General features: G+C 42.3%; 1 protein-coding gene and 2 pseudogenes across 13 annotated transcripts in view; all 3 read right to left on the bottom strand.

Moving 5' to 3' along the window:
• SAP130 (Sin3A associated protein 130) overlaps positions 1–19,788 on the bottom strand; it is a 74,024-nt gene that overhangs the window by 34,838 nt on the left and 19,398 nt on the right. For 9 of the 12 annotated variants that reach the window (XM_043487787.1, XM_043487793.1, XM_043487794.1 and 6 more), the window contains exons 8-14: positions 17,531–17,678; positions 17,277–17,367; positions 16,893–16,997; positions 11,866–12,007; positions 9,309–9,430; positions 1,703–2,005; positions 722–899 (exon numbers count right to left, since the gene is read on the bottom strand). In XM_043487787.1, coding sequence (XP_043343722.1) covers positions 722–899; positions 1,703–2,005; positions 9,309–9,430; positions 11,866–12,007; positions 16,893–16,997; positions 17,277–17,367; positions 17,531–17,678 — 1,089 coding nt within the window. The remainder of the gene's footprint in view (positions 1–721; positions 900–1,702; positions 2,006–9,308; positions 9,431–11,865; positions 12,008–16,892; positions 16,998–17,276; positions 17,368–17,530; positions 17,679–19,788) is intronic. The other 3 variants (XM_043487792.1, XM_043487796.1, XM_043487797.1) reach the window with 1 other exon arrangement.
• Positions 12,038–16,882, bottom strand: LOC122453695 (annotated as a pseudogene). Its single transcript, XR_006273138.1, has one exon. The product of XR_006273138.1 is annotated as a protein FAM92A-like (transcript).
• LOC122454106 lies at positions 16,884–17,084 on the bottom strand (annotated as a pseudogene).

Here is a 19,788-nt window from a genome sequence, read left to right as displayed (position 1 = left end):
GCTTGCCTATCTGCTATCTCGCCTCAAAGTCTTGCTGCTGTTGAGTCTTCTCCTATTCTCCCCATCCCTGTGCATTTATGATCTTTCAAAAAAGCCTCTTTACTAAAAGTTCTGTAGGGTTTTGACAGGAGGAGAAATTAAGAAGAGCATGTTCAATCTGCCATCTCTATTACAAGCTCTGCCTTGCATTTTCCTTGATAAAGTTACTTTGTCATGAACCGACTTAGTATTAAAAGGCAGAGACCTGGATCTCTGTTTCACAGCAGAGCCTATGACCTATGACCCACCAACTCAGAAGTTTATATGACAACAGGGAACACTATCTGCTACTAAATATGACCCTTAATACACTTGGAAAACTGTTTGCCTGAAGCAACAATTCATTTAGGATAACGAGGGAAAAACAGATAGCACACATTACCGTGTCTAACTAGATAAGCCTGAAAAATGCAGTACAACCAAGGGTTCCAGCATTAAACTCTCAGAACCAGAGAGAACTCTCAAAGTAATTAATATGCAACAGATGTTTACAAACTGACAACCAACTGAATCCTGGATTCTTACCATCTTACAGTCTGAACTCAGCAAGGCTCTACTGAACAACCTGGTCGGCAAGTTATTTTGGCAGAAATCGAGTTTGCTACAGCACTGGATTAGTGCCTGTTTATACCGATGGCATCCAGAACTAGAGGCGTCACCTGACACTTCTGGGTCGACTCACCCATCGGTGGCAGGTTTCTTGCGGAGTATACTTGGCCGTGGGGACGAGCCCTGGGCTGGAGCGTTCGTGCTCACACTCTGGCTGTGAGTCTGCACCACAGTTGTTGCTGCTGGAGCAGCACTGAATGGGTTGCTGATAGGGTTGGCTACAATTGTGGCTCCATCCGCCAACACCACTGCTAGAGGACACGGAGGGGGCAGGAAAGAACAATGAAAAGGAGACAGAAGTAACATTACTAAAATGTCATGTAAGACAAAGAACAATGATTAGACTATCACACTTAAGAGTACTCATGTTAGGACTTTCCAATTTCAAGAAGAGGAATAAGAACAAAAGCAGATGGCAAATGGGAGAAGTTATAAAGCCTACTGATCAAAAACCACTTTTCTTTGCTCTACAATCATGATTACTAATAAATAAGATAGATAAAGTACATACCATACTTCAAGAAATGTTCTCCTACAGACTTTTTGTAAGATATCACTGCTTCTCAATTCCTAATAATGGTACTAACATTCCAGTCTATCTTAACTTTATGCTTTACAAACAACTCCAAAAAAATTTTTAGGAAATTCCTTGGCTGTTTATAGGTTAGGACTCTGCGCTTCTAATGCTAGGGCCTGAATTCAACCCCTGGTTGGAGAACTAGATCCCACAAGCTACACAGTGAGCCAAAAAAATTAAAATGAAAAAGAAAATCCTAAAATGGACTGTAAATACTACCCTCATAAGGGTGAATATACTCTCTCAACTAACAGCTCTTCTGGCACGCTTCTCCCCATATGCAAATATGTATTAAGCTATTTACACATGTGGTTTCTAATGCTTACAATGACCCTGACAGGTAAGTTCTAAGCAACTCATGTTCCAAAGGGCAAACTAAGGTTTACTGAGGTTACTTGAGACCACAAAGCCAGCAAGTGGCAAAACCTATGTATCTTTTCTTTCCAGACCAAATTCCATGTGAACAATTAAAATTACCTGAAGTCTTCCCTTCGGGCTGAGGCTGCTGGGTCCCTATTGGTGCGGGCTGAAGTCCCTGGGTGCTGATGGGGGCTGCTGAGTGAATTCCCTGTGTGCCGATGGGGGCAGGCTGGATCCCTGGGGTGCCGATGGGGGCGGGCTGGATCCCCTGTGTACTGATGGGGGCTGGCTGGATCCCTTGGATATGCCGAGCATGAGATGCATCCACTGTCATCAACTGCATGGGGTTCAGGTGGACTGTGGATGCCACCCCTACTCCAGTCTGAGCTGTGATGGCAGAGTTTGGAGCCTGAGCTGAAACTAAAAATGATGCAGAAAGTGACAAGAATGTTAGCTCTGATTAGATACAGTCCACCTAAGGAGAAAAACACTCAAATCAAAACAATTTTTCCACGTTCAAGATCTAAACTCTCAATTTTAAAAAAAAGTGCTATATAAATCTCTAAACATTGACATTTTCTCCACCTTACTTTCTACTAATTTGAGATGATCTTTCTGCAGAAACAGCATTAAAATGAGCAAAAAGCAATCATTTATTAAAAGCCAAATGTGAGCCAGGCAACTATGTAAATAATTAATACAAACTTCTGACATACATCCATGCCTCCAAGTCATGAATCTTTGCTTTAATTGATAGAACCACTATCAGAGGAATTTCTGAAATATAGTAGTTATTAATTTTAAATTCTAAAATATGCACTTAAGAGAGAGAACAATCAACCTGTCCTTTTTTCAATCATCTACCGTGTACATTAAAAACTGACTCAACAACAAAACTGAAAACACAGACATTCCCAGGAAGAAACGAAGTAAGAAAGGATTTCTCACTATTTGTGGAAAGAAAACAAACAAAAGACTTTTCTTCTCAGAAAACAAATCTGGAAAAAGATATATGTATCTTCCAATGTTCCCTGCAGCATTACTTACAATAGCCAAGATATGGAAACAATCCATGTCCAGTAGTGGATGAGTAGATCAAGAAGATATGATATATACACACACAATGGAATATCACTCAGCTATTAAAAAGGAAAAAAAAATCTGAAACACTGCCATTTGTGACAATATGAATGAATCTCAAGGGTATTATGCTTAGTGAGGTCAGTCACACAGAGAATGACAAACACCATGTGACCTCACATACATATGGACTCTAAGGCGCAGAAAATCACAAACAGCCCCTGGATGGAGAAGACAGAGCAGTGGCGCCAGAGGCAAGGGGAGAGGGCGGGTGAGACAGGCTGCAGTGGTGAGAAGGCACGGATTTCCAGCTAAAGACACTAAGTTACGGGGATACAACGCACAGCATAATGATTATAGTTAAATATGCAGCACTGTAAATCTGGGAGTTGCTAAGAGTAGATCTTAAAAGTTCTCATCACAAGAAAAAAAACAATCTGGAACTGTACAGTGACAGATGCCAGCTAGACCTGTGGTGATTATTCTGCAATATAGATAAATAATGAAACATTATGCTGTACATGTGAAACTAAGGTATGTCAATTATATCTCAATTTTGGAATTTCTTGGCAGAAAAGCTATGACAAATCTAGACAGCACATTAGAAAGCAGAGACAATACTTTGCCGACAAAGGTCCGTCTAGTCAAAGCTGTGGTTTTTCCAGTACACATGTACAGATGTGAGAGTTGGACCATAAAGAAGGCTGAGTGCTAAAGAACTGATGCTTTGAAACTGGTGTTGGAGAAGACTCTTGAGAGTCCCTTGGACAGCAAGGAGATCAAATCAGTCCACCCTAATGGAAATTAAGCCTGAATATTCATTGGAAGGACTGATGCTGAAGTTCCAATACTTTGGCCTCCTTATGTGATGAGCTGGCTCACTGGAAAAGACCGTGATATTAGGAAAGATTGAGGGAAGGAAGAGAAGGGGCTGATAAAGGATGAGATGGCTGGATGGCTCAACGGACATGAGTTTGAGCAAATTCTGGGCAATAGTGAAGGACAGGGAAGCCTGGCATGGCAGTCCATGGGATGGCAAAGTGTCAGACACGATTTAGTGACTGAATAACAAAACTTCAATTTTAATAATATAATTAAAAATGTTTTATAAATGACAGATAAAAAGGTAAATTATTATTATGCATAAGAATAATGAAGTGATAGAACATGTAAACTTAAAAGTCACTGTTACAGTGCAATTCTTCCTTTGTAGAATACACACACACACAATTTCCAGATCATTATAGTTTCTTCTGAGAAGTGTATCCATGTTATTTATGTTAAACAACAGTTCTTTGGTCATTTGCCTGCTGTAGAACCTGCAGTCTAGTTACTACTACAAGCCTTTTTAAGACCCAATCTTATTTCACACTTTATATTCTCACCCAAACCATGCTGTGTGTGTGGGGGCTCAGTCAGGTTTGACTCTGTGTGACCCTATGGGCTACAGCCTGCCAGGCTCCTCTCTCCATGGGTTTCTCCAGGAAAGAATACTGGGGCAGGCTGCCATTTTTCCTCCTCCAGGGGATCTTCCCAACTCAGGGACTGATACTATGTCTCCTGCATTGGCATTAAGATTCTTTACTACTGAGCAAGATCTAATCCTATTCCACACTTTGCATTCTCACTCACACTATGCTTCCACCAAAACAAAACCACTCTGTTTTTTTTTTCTTTCTTTTGTTGCTTGAACTCCAAGGCCTTTAATTTGTGGCGAGCATGCCTTGGTCTGGTCCTCATCCGAGCTCCTCCCGGGTTGCCACCCCCATGCCAGCACCTCCCCGCCTCCCTTCCTGGGTCTCCCAGGTCACACCCCCACAGCAGACGCCCAGGCCCCTCCCTCCCAGCCCCCTAGGTAGGGGCAGGCGGGGGTGCCGCCAGAGTCCCAGCCGCGCCCAGGATCAGCATGGCCAGGGCCTTGGGCCCCGCCGTGTGGATCTTCTTGTGCCGGTGCAGGTTGGAACGCCGGCTGAAGCTCTTGCCGCACAGCGGGCAGGAGTAGGGCCGGACGCCGCGGTGGTGCGCTGGTGGGCGGTGAGGTGCGAGCTGTGGCTGAAGCTCTTGCCGCAGTTCAGGCAGTGGTAGGGCTTCTCGCCAGTGTGCGTGCGGTTGTGCGCAATGAGGTTGGATCGCAGGCTGAAGCACTTACCGCACTCGGGGCACGGGTAGGGCTTGATCCCGGTGTGGGTGCGCTGGTGGGTGACCAGGGCCGAGCTCTGCGTGAAGCACTTGCCGCAGATGAGGCACTTGTGCGGCTTGGCGCCCGTGTGGGTGCCCTGGTGGGTGACCAGGTCTGAGAAGCGGGTGAAGCGCTTGGTGTAGGGCTTCTCGCCCGTGTGGATGCGCTGGTGCTGGATCAGCGTCGAGTGGTGGCTGAAGCTCTTCCAGCAGGACGGGCAGGCGTAGGGCTTCTCGCCCGTGTGCGTGCGCCGGTGCGTCACCAGGTGCAAGGGCCAGCTGAAGGCCTTGCCGCACTGCTCGCACTTGTAGGTCTTCTTGCCCGCCTCGCTGCCCAGCGCCAGGCCCTCCTCGCCGCTCTCGGGGGCGGCCATGCCCCCCTCTCTGGATTGCTCTGGGAAGTGGCCCTCCTGGGTTTTCAGGAGGTCGGTGTCAGGCGGGGCTGATTCCGGCTGTGCCTCCTCCACGGGACGGGGCTGCACATCGTCCTGCCCGCAGCGCGGGGCATCCCCCGGGCTCTTCCCACTCTGCTTTTGAAGGACTTTACATCGCCAAGGGCTCGCAGGGATGCAGCCAGCTCCTTGTCCGCCTCCACCGCTCCTCTTCTCCTCATGTTCAGCATGCCTGCTGGAACCTGGGGCCCCGCCCTTGAGAGGCCCAGAAAGGTCTGCTGAAGGGAAACCCCAAGGACAGCCCACTCCTCTTCTGCAGGACCTCCCTGTAGAAGCTCTGCTGGGTGTGGTCCAGCCGCCCTCATTCCTCCCGGGAGAGGTACAGAGCCAGGTCCTCAGGGGTCACCGGCATCTGGGACCAGGCGGTGAGGAGTGCTGCAGCCATTTGCCGGTCTCTGGTCCTCCCCTCGCAGGAGAGCACAGGCATCTGGGGGGCCGGGAGGGTTCCTCCAGGCAGGAAACAGTTTCTCCTGAGCGCCCTGGCTTAGGGGCACCCAGCCCCGCGCTCCTTGAGCTCTGGCCTCCTGCGACACCCCATCAGGCTGCGTCTCCTCTGGCTCCATCTTGATGTGGGCCTCTCCTACAGGCACTGTCCCCTCTGACTCAGAGAGCATTTCTTGACAAGAATGCCCATGACCTGGAGTCTCTCGGGCTCTCTCCTTGTCCTGGGTAGCTCGGATACCTCCGTCGTCTGCAGACATTTTTTTTAATCTCAGAGCCAGAAAGCACCATTGAGTCGTTTGGTGCTCGTGTTGGCCAAGCCCCCTCCAGCTTCTGGCCAGAAGCTTGGGATCCCGAAGTTGAGCTGCCCGCTCTCAGCAGCCCTCTCTGCGGCTGCAACCACCCGCCCGGGCCGGGCGTTCATCCTGCTCACGGTCCCGCACAAATGATGTCCTTCCTCTCTCCGAACCCGGTCCAGGTCTCCTCTTCTCCCTGCCAGCCCATAGCCTTCCACCTTTGACCCTGGCCCCTCCGGCCAGCTGGTCACCCGTGCGGCTCTCGGGATCCAGGCACCCTCCCAGCCCCGCTCTCACCGACATGGAGGCGGAGGGGGCGCTACAGGCGGCGGGATCCCCGCCTCTGGGGAAAGGAGTCTCTGCAGCCTGCCCACTCTGTTTTTTTCCAAGCACATATTTTATTTAGCTAATACTTTATTCACAGACAGAAATGTGCTTTTCTCCAGTCCTACCATGGCTCTGCCCTATCCATTCTGAAAGATGCTTCCCAAATGTCATTTCTTTCAGGAAATCATTCCTGACCTCCAACCCGACCTTCTCAAGTAGAAATAACCTCTTACCTCAGAAACAGCGTGGCTTTGCTCAAGTCTCTCTTGTGAGCTTGAGCATATTATAGTATCTTCTCACATCTCATCTCCTTACTAGACTTTCAGCTTGTTGAAAGCAACATCTGTTTATAAGTCAATTTTAAAAACAGAGCTAGCATAGGATCTTACATGGAATTTCAATAAATATTTGTGGAATTAATAAATGCATGAATGAATAAACAAACGAATGAAACAGAAAACACCTCTGCAAAAGGTGAATTTTCAGGAACACTATGAGAGGGATCACCTTGCAAAATATACATATATACCTACAGTCACACACACATATATGTACAGTTACATATACGTGCCATCACTTCAGTCATGTCTGAATCTTTGCAACTCTAGGCACTGTAGCCCTCCAGGCTCCTCAATCCATGGAATTCTCCTGGTAAAAATACTGGAGTGGGTTATCATACCCTCCTCCAGGGGATCTTCCCAGCCCAGGGATTGAACCTGAATGAATCTCCAGCACTGCAGGCAGATTCTTTACCACTGAGCCACTGGGGAAGCCCTATGGTTATATATAGTTATATATAGACTTATAAATTCATCTCTCCACCTAACTTATAACTAATAGACCAAAAAGATCTCATCTGTAAAAGCAACCAAGACCATGAACAATTGTTCTAAATACCATAAACTATATAGTAAAGTGATCCATATTTGGCAAGATCAGAGCCTATTACATACAAATTTTCCTGTTCTTTTCTTGACCTAAAAATATCTGTTTTAAAATAAGCTAATAAATTCATGATACTTGAAAACAGGATACTGTTAGCTGGTTTCTAAATGATTTATTCATTTGTGTCCATCCATGTGCAGACTTATATGTTTAACAAATACTACACTACCTCTCATCAAACAGTGATGGTTTGATACTGGAAGAAATAAAGTACTGATTGTGCTATTTATTTTTCTGTGTTAGTGTCCATCAGGGCTACTGCAGAGGTGAGAAAAGAATAATGTAGAGACAGATGACTGGCAGGATCCCCAATACTTCAGAGAGTGTTCTTATGAAGGATTTTTACAATAAAAGTTTACACATAAAGGACAGTGTCTGCATAGTCAGCTCCAGCTCGAGAGAGACTCTGCATGTTCTTTTCAGTTGGTTAGCGTTCAGAGAAATACATAGTGGTCATGAATTATCGATACCTTCTCCAGAAAGGCAAAACAACTGCACTGTTAGGGAAGTATCAATTGGCTGAGGTAGTGGATGAAGGAAGGAACCTGAAGGCAAGTGCTAATACTGATAAACTCAAAATTTTCAGCCATCAGTGTAACACATACTCACACACAGACATGCTTCTACAATACTTTTAGCATCCCACTTTTGGCAACAATCAATTAAACAAGATTTTACTTTATAAGACTGCTAATAAAGAACAGTTACGAATTCCTTTTAAAAAGAAAGTTTTGGGACTTCCCTGGTGGTCCAGTGGTTAAGACTCTGAGCTCCCAATGGGGGGGGCATGGGTTTGATCCCTGGTTGGGGAACTAAGATCCCACATGCTACATGTCCAATAAATAAATAAAATAAAAACATTAAAAAAAGAAAGAAAGTTTTTAAAAACAAACATCTCTTCCCCCATCCTCGGCAAAAAAAAAAAAGAAAAAATCAAACCACACACACAGAAAATGTAGAGGTGGAGGAACCTGTTTCCAAAGCTGTTTAAACATCCCAGTGTTTGAAAGCTTTAGATTAGCACTGTCCAACAAAAATATAAGTCATACACGCAATTTTAGATTTTCCAGAAGCCACATTAATATAATAAAACATAGGTCAAATTAATTTTCATGATACATCTTGTTTAACTCAATATATCCAAAAATGATAATTTTAAAATAATAATGTTAATAAGAGTTATTAGTAACATGTTATAAATTCTCTTTTCCATATTATGTCTTCAAAATTCAGAGTATATTTTGCTCTCAAATCATATTTCAATTCAGAGACTAAATTTTTATCAGAACTACTTGATTTCTATTTTGATTCCATAAAATTGACAATTTTGCAAAAAGTAGGTTCATATTGCTAAGTTGTTCCAAACATATTTGAAATTTCTCTCATTTTAATTTAAGTAAAACAAAAAATTCAGTTCTTCATTTGTGCCAGGTCCTCTTCAAATGCCCAAAGGCCACAGGCAGCACTGGCTGCAGCCCTGGAGGCACATGAGAAGGACAACGGCTACAATCTGATAACCTGGCTTTCTCAGGCCTAAAGTGAGCTGAGGGTGTCACAGCAAAAGATTATACAAACCCTGCAGTTTAAGTATTGTTTACTTTGGATTGACAAAAAGAACACTATTAACAAGACTGGATGGTGAATGTTGAGCATAATTGGGCTAACATTAAAAACACAACAAATAACCCATGAAACAGACGCCCCAGAAGAGTATAGCTTTATTCATTTTTAACTGCACTACCATTTTAAGGGATAACAAAACTGTTATCATAATTATCCTCAGCGTGGGATAAAATCATGCTAATATCACTAATAAGTAACAACTTTCTACAGTCATAGAAATGGTGATTTACAACCTTTAAGCTTTAGATTTCAGCCTTATCTGAATCTGAAAATTGAAGCTAGAGTCATTAAATCCATACTAGAAATACCCACTGATGAATTTCTATGTCATTGCTTGCAAAGCTACAATGGTAAAAGTTGCCATAAAAGTGGGGCTCCTACCTGGATACTGCCGAATGGTGGACACAGAGCTGGTGATTGGGGTGTAGGTGTGAGCAGCCAGTGGGTATGCAGAAGGTGGGTACGTTGGGAGAAAGTACTGGAACTGAACAGGAACAGATGGCCTACAGACGGAACACAGACAGTATGAATCAAAACGGTCTATTTTCTCCTTTCCCTTCAAATGGTCCTATCGCCTACAAACTATTCATACTTTTAACTGCCATACCAACAGCTCTCAAATTGGGTTCCGAACAATTACAACAAAGGACACAGACCTAGAGAAAGTACTATTTTAACACTGATGGACCTGGAGATTATCAATGTTAAGTGAAGCAAGTCAGAGAAGACCAATGTCATATATCATTGATATTTGGAATCTAAAATATGATACAAATGAGCAAAACAGGAACAGGCTCACAGACACAGAAAACAAACCTGTGGTTACCGAAGGGGAAAGGGGGTGAGGAGACATAAATTGTGAGTTTGGGATTAGCAGATACCAACTACGATATATAAAATAAACACCATGGTCCTACTATATAGTGTAGGGAAATATATCCAACATTCTATAATAAACCATAATGGAAAAGAATACAGAAAAAAAAGTATACATATACATATTAACTGAATCACTTTGCTGTGTACCAGAAACTAACACAACACTGTAAATCAACCATACCTTGATAAAAACAAAACAAAAAAACCCCCGAACTAATAAGCATTTCTAGGGGTGGGATGGAGAGGGAGGTGGGAGGGAGGGTCAAGAGGGAGGGAACATACGTATGCCTATGGCTGATTCATGTTGATGTTTGGTAGAAACCAACACAATATTATAAAGCAATTACCCTTCAATTAAAAATAAAAAATTTAATTATAAAAAAATAAGCATTTCTATACACCATAATAATCAAACAAGAGTATTTAAAAATGATCCAATTATGAAATTACTTCATATGCACTCTGCCAGGTTCTCACTGTGAGGCAGGAGAAGGGAACTACAAATACAGAATGGGGGAGGCAGTGGGGTTGAACCAGAGGCACCCAGATGTACTAGTTTTAAAAATGTTATCTACTTCCTACCTCTCCTGCTAAAGGGCCTAGAAGAAATGACAATCCAGTAAAGATAAACAGATCTAATGCCTAGATCTTGGTTCTAAATGATGAAAAGGAACCAGGGCTCAGAGAGATCAAGCTCAAGAGGAGCTTCAAGTATTTTGTTGTGGTGAGAAGAAAGAAAGGGCAAGAATGACCAGGACATAGTAAAACCCACAGTAACTAGTCTGAAGGGGCTCCCAAGGACCTACGTGGAGACAATCTGAGCATTAAAACAGGTGACAGTAATGGATTATAATTATGAATAAACAAAACCAAGTCCATGAGCCCATGTGGATTTAAAAAAACAAAATACACAACAAAAGAAATAAATGAGGATTGATAAAACTTCTTTACATGAGGATGCCAATCGATAAACATATAGGAAATGATAAAAAAAAAAAATCACTATCTTGCAACCATCATATTGCAAGCATCAACAGATCCAGCCAATAATCAATGGAAGCAAAGACTACTAAGTAAAAGTTTACTGGGGAGTAGCATATCTATCAGAGAAGGCAATGGCAACCCACTCCAGTACTCTTGCCTGGAAAATCCCATGGATGGAGGAGCCTTGTAGGCTGCAGTCCATGGGGTCGCTAAGAGTCAAATACCACTGAGCAACCTCACTTTCACTTTTCACTTTCATGCATTGGAGAAGGAAATGGCAACCCACTCCAGTGTTCTTGCCTGGAGAATCCCAGGGATGGGGGATCCTGGTGGGCTGCCATCTATGGGGTCGCAGTCCCACAGAGTCAGACACGACTGAAGCGACTTAGCAGCAGCAGCAGGATATCTATAGTCTCAAGGTATTTCCACATAAATTAGTTGTTTACAAAGAAGAAAAATATACCTTTACAGTAGAAAAATCTGACAAACATCAACTTCATAAAGCAATGTTGACATAACCAATACTGGGAGAACAGGAGAGGATGAGTTCTCTGATATATAGCAATGAGAAGAGCTTATCACCTAATGCACAGGCTGAATCTAACTATGAGGAACAATCCAACAAGTGCAAACTGAAGAATATTCTGCAAAAACAACTGGCCAATCCATACTCTTCTAAAATGTCAATGTATGAAAGAGAATGGAATGCTGAAGGATCATTTCAGATACCCATACTGTGGGTAAATAAGAACAGTTTTGTTCTCTGGAGGAAAATGGGAAATTGTACTTAGGTATAAAAGGGTCATGATGCTGTCATCCTTACATTCAAAATGGCTCAAAATAAATTAAACTGAGAAATACACAAGACAAAAAAAAATGATACTGGAACATTCATCAAAAGGAGAATGAGTAAATACAGCACAGCTTCACTCATAAAATTAAAGAAATTACACAATGTATTGGATTTTCAGCAGTAAATTTGAGAATAAGGAAATATATGCCATATTTGTGGGATAATTTGTTTTACTGGAAAATCAAAACAATTGGTGACATGTTGGGGCACGTTCCCTCCTACCTATTATCACTGCGGGTCTCCATGGCCACAGGATTTGGAGAGGCTCGATGTCCTGAAATGGGAATCAGGCTACTCCTCTCTGCAGGGTAGTCAGGCTGGATCCGAGGAGAAGTGTGTGTGATTTGCTGAGGCACCACCTTAGCTACAAAAAAGTATCATCCAATTACATTACTGCTCAAATGCTTCTACTGGCATCCCGAAACATTCTTGGCTAGGAACAATCTTAAGAATGCAAATGGTAATAAGAAGCCTAGATTTTTAATCAAAATAAAAAATGAAAAGATGAGTACCTATGGGTTCAACTGAATTATTTCAATCTGATAATACACTGATACATTCACAACTGTTATTTGTCAAAGCAGGGTTCAATATTAATACTTTATCAAAAACATCAGCAAGCAGGCCCTTTCTTCCTGACCTGGCTTCCTGGAGACGTTTTTTTTTTTTAAAAAGGAGAAAACTTAAAAAAAAAAGAAGTGAATATAGAAATGGCAAATACTTTTGATTCTTCTCCAGGGCCCATAACTAATTACTAATAATGTAGCTAATTAGTAATGAGATCATTTCAAGCTCAGTTTTCTCATCTATGAGGAAGTCTTCTTTAGAGGACGACTTTATTTTTAAAGTCTCTTGAGTGTCCTGTGATTTTGCATATTTTATGGCAAAAATAAAAATAATAGTTTTCCAATTTAATTCCAGCTGTATAAAGACCCAACTCACACCAATGAGGCACACATCACCCAAAGAACAGCACACTGAACATCACACCCTGCCCCTGCCCCCATGCCCAGCTATCTTCTGAGGAAGGCAGCTGGGGAGGTCTCTGCAGGAAGATGGCTGGGATGCCCAAGTTCACCACTGAGGATGGCCCCTGATGTTTAATACAGACAGAAGTCGGCATGATGCACTTTTCATCAGTAGTAAGTAGAGTCTGTGCTGAGTAAAAAGCAACTAAGCCTTGTTTTGTCAGTATGCCCATAAAAGGGAGGAGAAAAAATAATGCTTCCAATAGGGAAGTAGCTGTCATTTGGCAGAGTAGCTAAGCAGAGCCTGGTTACCACAAACACATACATGAATAATATTTTTACTTTTTCCTAATTAAAAACCATGTCTTCAATTATTAAAAAAAAAAAAACCCTGGGAGGGGGGATCGGGATGGGGAATTAAAAAAAAAAAAAAGTTATTCTGTAAAATGGCTACATATAAATGCTGCAAAAACTTTAAAAAAAAAAAAAAAAAACCCTTCAGGAAAATCACAATGCAGAAATCATAAATTGGGGCTATTTTCAAAGATAATTCCTATTTTCTAAACACCATGATCACCTAATTCTGAGACCACTGTCATGTGTGGAGAAAAATAAGGATGTCACTCTAGTGGAAACAGGCGTTTATGGCAGGAAGGAACCCTATGCTTACGGTTAATCAGGTTTTTCCCCCCTGACCCAGTACTTTCCTATTAATAACAATGGCTGAATCCAATACTTAATCTCACCTGGAGAAAGCAAGTGACACAAAAAGCCCCTTAAGTGGCTTTAATACGCCTCTTACACCCCTAACCTGAAAATCAGTATTCCCAGGGTTCTTATCAGGTGTCCTTCTCAATCAAGGCACTTCTACACAGGGATCCCATTATGACGTAACAAACATCTGGATTACTACACGAGGAAAACAAAGCTAGAGCAAAAATCCTGATGAAACTTACACAAAATCACATTAAGTGGCAGATGTTTAAATTTGTTTGGACACTTGTGTCGAATGATTTTCATATCTAGAATTTAGTAAATGGTAAAACGTCAAAGATAAAGGAGCTGGGGAGTTAAGACAATATAACCACAGCCTAGAGTTAGAGAATATAATCACAAATACTCAGCAGAGGCAGAAAGTTGGTAGGTTCAGCCAAATGAATGAACATTATTTGTCTCCTAGTACTTTTGGTGAGTTTATTTGCACAGTATTACTCTTTGGAAGATACAGCGACATTAATAAAAACTGATCTCTAAATAATTCTTCACAGAGAGGGCTCAAGACACAACCAGAGAGCCCCTCTAGGGTACACAGCTCCTCTTTACGGGTCTGATTTTCTTCATAGCTACACATTCCCTAGTGAGACTCTCGACTATAAAAATGAAAAGAATGGGCTTGGCTCAGACTTTATACAGTGCGGAGGATGACTGATGACACTGTTAGGTATAGCCAGAAAACAATCTGCAATGACAATATGGAACAGTTAGCGATCTTTTTCAACATAAGCGCTCTAATGCTAGATACGCCACCCACAAACTTCACAAAAATGATATTAAATTCAGAGGAGTGGAAAAGAAGTTTGGGCTCTCTAATGCCAAGTCACAGTGAGCAGGAACGTGAGAAAGACCACAGTATTCTCTCGCTAAAAGCGCTGAACACCAATTTAGGGGCTGGTACTCTGGCTTCTCTGAAAGAGGAGCAAGAGTTTCCTGGGTCCGACCGATATTTTGGAAATGTGCCCTCAAGTTTGCTAAGAGGACTGTGGAAGCTATAGCCTGTCACAGGCACAAAGGAAGGAAGTGGGGAGGGAGGGCCCACCTCAGAGCTGGGACACAGCAGGCTAGGGAGGCACACTTGTGTGTCTGGTCACCAGGTCTGAGTGTGTCAGCGCGTCCTCTCACAGAAGGCAGCTCTACTTTGAAAAGTACAATATGTTATAAATATAGCAGCTGTCTCGTACCTTTAGGAGTGAAGGAAAGTAAGATGGCACTCTCACTGTTACAGAACCAGGGCACAGTCAACACTACCATCCTGAAACCTGTGACTTGTGGGAGTGTCTGCCTCACACACCACAGTTTATGCTTTGGAAGCTTTGAAGTGAGCTATCAGCTCTGAGGATCAGTGTCAGCAACTTGAAGGCCAAACCTAGCTGCCTAGATGCCCCCGAACAATGGGTCTACATTTTTAAATGGTTGGGGGAAAATTAAAAAGGAGAATATTTTGTGACATGTGAAAATGATACAATATTCAAATTTCCATGCCCATAGAAAGTCTTACTGAAACACAGCCACACTCATTTGTTTACATATTGTCTGTAGCTAGGTGGTTGCACACACCCATGAGGCCTGCAGAACCTGAAGCATTTATGATCTGGCCCTATGGAAAAAGCTTCCCAATCTCTTCTATCACTCAAGTCTGACGGCCAAAAACTTTACAGATTTTTTTTCTTGGCCACACTGAACAGCTTACGGGATCTTAATTTCCTGATCAGGGATCCAACCCAAGCCCTGACAGTGAAAGCACTGAGTCTTAACCACGGGACCACCAGAGAAATCCCTCAAAGATTTTTAAATAATGAAAATATACACGTATTTAAAGGGGGAATAAACAAAGCCTGGAAGGAATTTTTTTTTTTTTTGGTTGGCATAAATTTCCTTTAAAAATTTCTACATTTCCAATAGGATTTCATTTGAGGTTTAACGTATCAAGCCAGTATTATGTTTTTCAGTTTTAGTAATTCTGGATTCCAGGTCATTTAAGATGAAAATGGAAATGTAAAGTTTACTTAAGAAATTTAATTTTCTTCTTATGTGACATCTAAGCCTTCATCCTCTTCATCATTTTCTTCTGTTTGCTGATCCTTTCTTAGTCGACAGGTGAATACCTGTCCTGTTCCAGATACACACTTAGCTGACAATGATCTTTGAAGAGGTGACTTCGAATTTGCTCTTACAATAGCTAAACGGGATGGATAATCTTGTGGATACAGAGAATGTCGGAAAACCTCTAAATCTTCTTCTTCATCAATCTTTTGTATATTTTGGTAGGCAGCAGTGTAGACCTCTAAAGCTTTGCCGTGAAATAACATTTCAATAGTGATAAATTCTGAAAATACAGTCTTTATATCCTTTATTTTCTGCTTTTCAAAATTGTCAATAGTTTCCTCCAGATGACGAGTTGTTCGGGTAGCATCCATTGTAGCTCTTTGTAATTCAGTTTCTGCCTGTGAAATAACATGTTGATCAGATGGGTTTCTCTGACGTGTTCTTTGTGAGTTAACTGTTTAGCTTCTCAATTCCTTGCTGTTAATGTTGCTTTGAGATCATCTCGCTTCATTTTTACAACGGTTCCATAAGCTTTCAAAGGTTCAACTACTTTGGCTTCAAGTCTTTCAACCTCGGCTTGTCGGTAATCCTGAAGTTTGGCAAACTCGTCCGCAAAGTTTTTCAGGCCCTGCTTTAAGTGTGGGGTCTCGGTAGAGGCATACACGTTGATTTCGTTCACCAGGAGGTCCGCTTTGTCTCGCAGTCGGGCGGTTTTCCGCACCTAAGCAGCAAAGATCTGGCACAGCTCTCCGAAATGTTTCTCCACACTGGTGACAGCATCTTGCAGTTGTCTGGTCTGAGCGTCCCGGTTTTCCAAGCTGCGCATCAACATGCTGCCTCGCTCACTGCTGGAGACCCTGGGCTGAGGCCCAACGACAGGGTCTCGGCGCCTGGACGTGCGCGCGAGAGCCCGCCCCGCGGGCCCGCCCCCGGCGCCGCCCCAAGGGCCTCGGCGTTTCCACGGCCAGGAATTTTAGGATGGTCATGAAGTACTTTGGGTGTCACTCAAGACAAGAACATCGGGGAAGTAACGAGGTTTAGCATTCTTCCCACTGTTGCATCACCCAGAGATTTTTCCCGAACCATCTATTAGTGTACAAGTTCCTTCCATTCCTGATTTTTGCTTCCTTTTTGCTTTTCCTGTTGTTCCTGTCGAACTTTTACCAGTGAAGTTAATTTATTTTTTAAAAGGTACACATAGAAGAGGTGAAGTTTGATGAGTAAGTCCAAAGTGGAGTTAAAATGGTTTACTTTGAGCTCTCAAAGACTGCTACCTTTTCTTGCTCTACCATCGAAATGCCAAATCTGTATGTCAAGTAATATTGAAAGTTAAAAGTCAGTGTTGCTTTGAAAATTAACAATAAAAAAAAGTCAACACTAGCCATCTATAAGAAGACTCGGTCAGATGGGCTGAAAAATTCCTTGTAAGCTTCTGTCTGCACGTTGCATGACACTTACCAACTGGTATGTTTGAGGTGGTCACGGCAGTAGCATGGGACGAGTGTGAAGGCATTGTCATGGTAACAATTGTACTTGTGGGAGCTTGTGTGTGTGACACCGATCCTGGAACAAGAGAGAAAGGGAATTTCTTAGCAATAATCGCACCTCGGATAAACCTCACTGGCTACGATACTGCCACTGCGCAAAGGTAGAAAGGGAATTTCTTAAACAATGGCCTCTCTGGATACATTACACACTCTCAAAATCCCAAGATTTTGGGAAAAGTTAAGAGAATTTTTTTAGCCTAATTCTCATTCTCTGCCTGAAACTGAGAAGTAAAAATGGAACCCACACCTTAGGCCTCCTCCTTACCTGGCAGAAAGAGCAGGGTTGCTGACTTACCAGCCGTGGTTGCAGAAGGAATGGTGTTGGTTGCCAAAATAGGAGCTACGGTTGCTGCAGCCACTGGTGTGCCAGTACTGAAGATCGTTTTCTGTGTGGGGAACAGCCCACAACACAACTATAAGCAAGAACTTCTCCCACTCAACCCCCTTTAAAAGCAACCGTTCCCTTCAGTACTGCCAGGCTTTAAGCCAGACCTGCACAATCTGGTTTTGGCCCAGAGTATACAGACGGCTCTTGGCCCCTGGTTTTACCTGCGCCATGGTGTGCAGCTGCTGTTTTTGTGTCCCCAGCGCAGGGTGGGATGGCAGTGTGATTCTTGTTGTCACATCCCGTGACTGGGCAGGACGCTGAATACTAATTGCTGCAGACGGTGGATGCTGGAGAGACAGAGTTGGCCGACTGGGAAGACAGAAAAGACATGACAATCTATGACTTTTCTCCAGACACAAAGCAGGCAGTCTTGTGCTAGATCAGAGTTAAGAGTTTTACTTTGTCACATGTCTATGAAGTCCACAGGTAAACCAATAAACTTAACTGACCGTCGATTTTCTCTCCTCAAACTGCCATAACCTTTCATCTGGAAAGGTATCAAGATGTGTGCGTTCTAAGTTGCTTCAGTCGTGTCCGACTTTTTGCGACGCTAGAGACTGTAGCCCACCAGGCTCCTCTGTCCATGGGGTTCTCCAGGCTAGAATACTGCAGTCAGCTGCCATGCCCTCCCTCCAGGGGATCTTCCCCACCCAGGGATCAAACCCACACCTTTTATGTCTCCTGCACTGGCAGGTGGGTTCTCTACCACTTGGGAAGCCCATGAACCAAATAAATTAATCCTTAGTCATCTGAGTATCTTCAACATTAATAATCAGCACTCTCTGACAATCTCGAGCAAGTATTATTATAATAAACATACTTCACTCTGTGAACAAAGTGAAGATAAGGTTCTATTATGAGGGAAGATTACAGAAAACCCTGATTAACAAGTTTAACCTTGATCCCTGAAGCACTTCTTTCTTCCCCCAGTTTTATATCATCCCTTACCACAAGATAAAGTTAGTTATGAATGCCTAATAATTGAAAGGGATATCAACACAGACAGCATGTCAAATTTAAAAGGCAGCAAACTACTGAAATTGCAAAAATGGTAACATAACTGAAGCTGAATTCAAATCAGAGAGGGAGAATGGGCTATTTAATAAATGATGCTGAGAAGACTATGTAGTCACTTGAAAAAAATAAGACTGAATCCCTACCTTCACACAGTACACCAGGATAAGTACGAAAATAATGAAAGGTTTAATGGAAAAAAACAAAACATGAAAAAAAGATAGAATTTTTTTATAGCCTTGGAGTGGGGGAGAGCTTTCTAACAATCTAACAAAAATTTGAGATTTTTGGACTCAAAATCCAAAAGTTATAAAAGATCAATAAACTTAACTCTAAACAAATAAGCAAACCTCCTAAAACACACTACAAGCAAAGTATCATAAAAAGACTCATAGATGAAAGTGTAATCTTAACATACTAACAGCTCCTAGAAATTCACGAGAAAAGTAACAGTCCAATAAAAAAAGAGGCCAAGGATATGAATAGGCAGTTTGCTAAAAAGAAAACAAAAATGGCCTTTAACAAAGAGCAAAGACTCTAAGTCTTAATCAGAGGAAGAGAAATGTAATTTAAAAGACACTGATAAAGCATCGTTCACCTATCAGATTGGCAAAAATCCCCAAAACTGACAGTGTACTCTGTTGTTTAAGCTGTAAGGGAACAGGAACTTTTAAATATTCTGGAGGCAGTGTAAATTGGTACAAACCCTAAGGAGGGAGATTAAGACACAGGTATCAAAATTATAATCACATTCACCTTGTGATCACTTTTGGGAATTTATCCCACAGATTTCTTGTGCACATGCATAATGACCTAAGTATAATATTCACTGTAATATTATTTATGATAGTACAGGACAGGAAACAAACCTCAAATCCTGTTATACAATGGATCATCATATTGCTCCTAAAAGAACAATGGAATTCCACATACTGAAATGGAAAACTTTCAATATATATCTTGTTATATATATAAAAAAAACAACCCAAAGAGGGATATCTGAATTATGAGACTCACATGCAGCAAGCTGTAGTAAGAGAGCAGCTTAGGAATCCATGAATTATACAATTTTGGGGGTAAAAGGATAAGTTAAGAATTGCATTTGAGTTCGACTGCAGTTGTGAAACACTAGAACGATGCCCCGAAAGCTATCAGCATGTTACTTTACAAAGAGTGTAGCGGATGGGGGACAAGGGGGTGACTCCTTGCTGGACACCTTTTTATGCTTTTGGAGCCATGTGAATATAGATTAGGAGGAAGAAAACAAGAAAATTTAAGCTGTAAGGGTGATGTGACTGGGATCTCATGTATCCAAACTAAGCAATGGTTTCACCATAGGAATCCTCTCTCAAAATGATTTAAAATCAGGCCTGGTGGGATATTAGTGAATAACTTTACAAATTGA

The sequence above is a fragment of the Cervus canadensis genome, chromosome 15, assembly GCF_019320065.1.
Source record: "Cervus canadensis isolate Bull #8, Minnesota chromosome 15, ASM1932006v1, whole genome shotgun sequence".
Taxonomy (NCBI): Eukaryota; Metazoa; Chordata; class Mammalia; order Artiodactyla; family Cervidae; genus Cervus; species Cervus canadensis.
The sequence above is the reverse complement of the archived record's forward strand: the minus strand, read 5'-3'. Positions and strand labels throughout refer to the sequence as shown.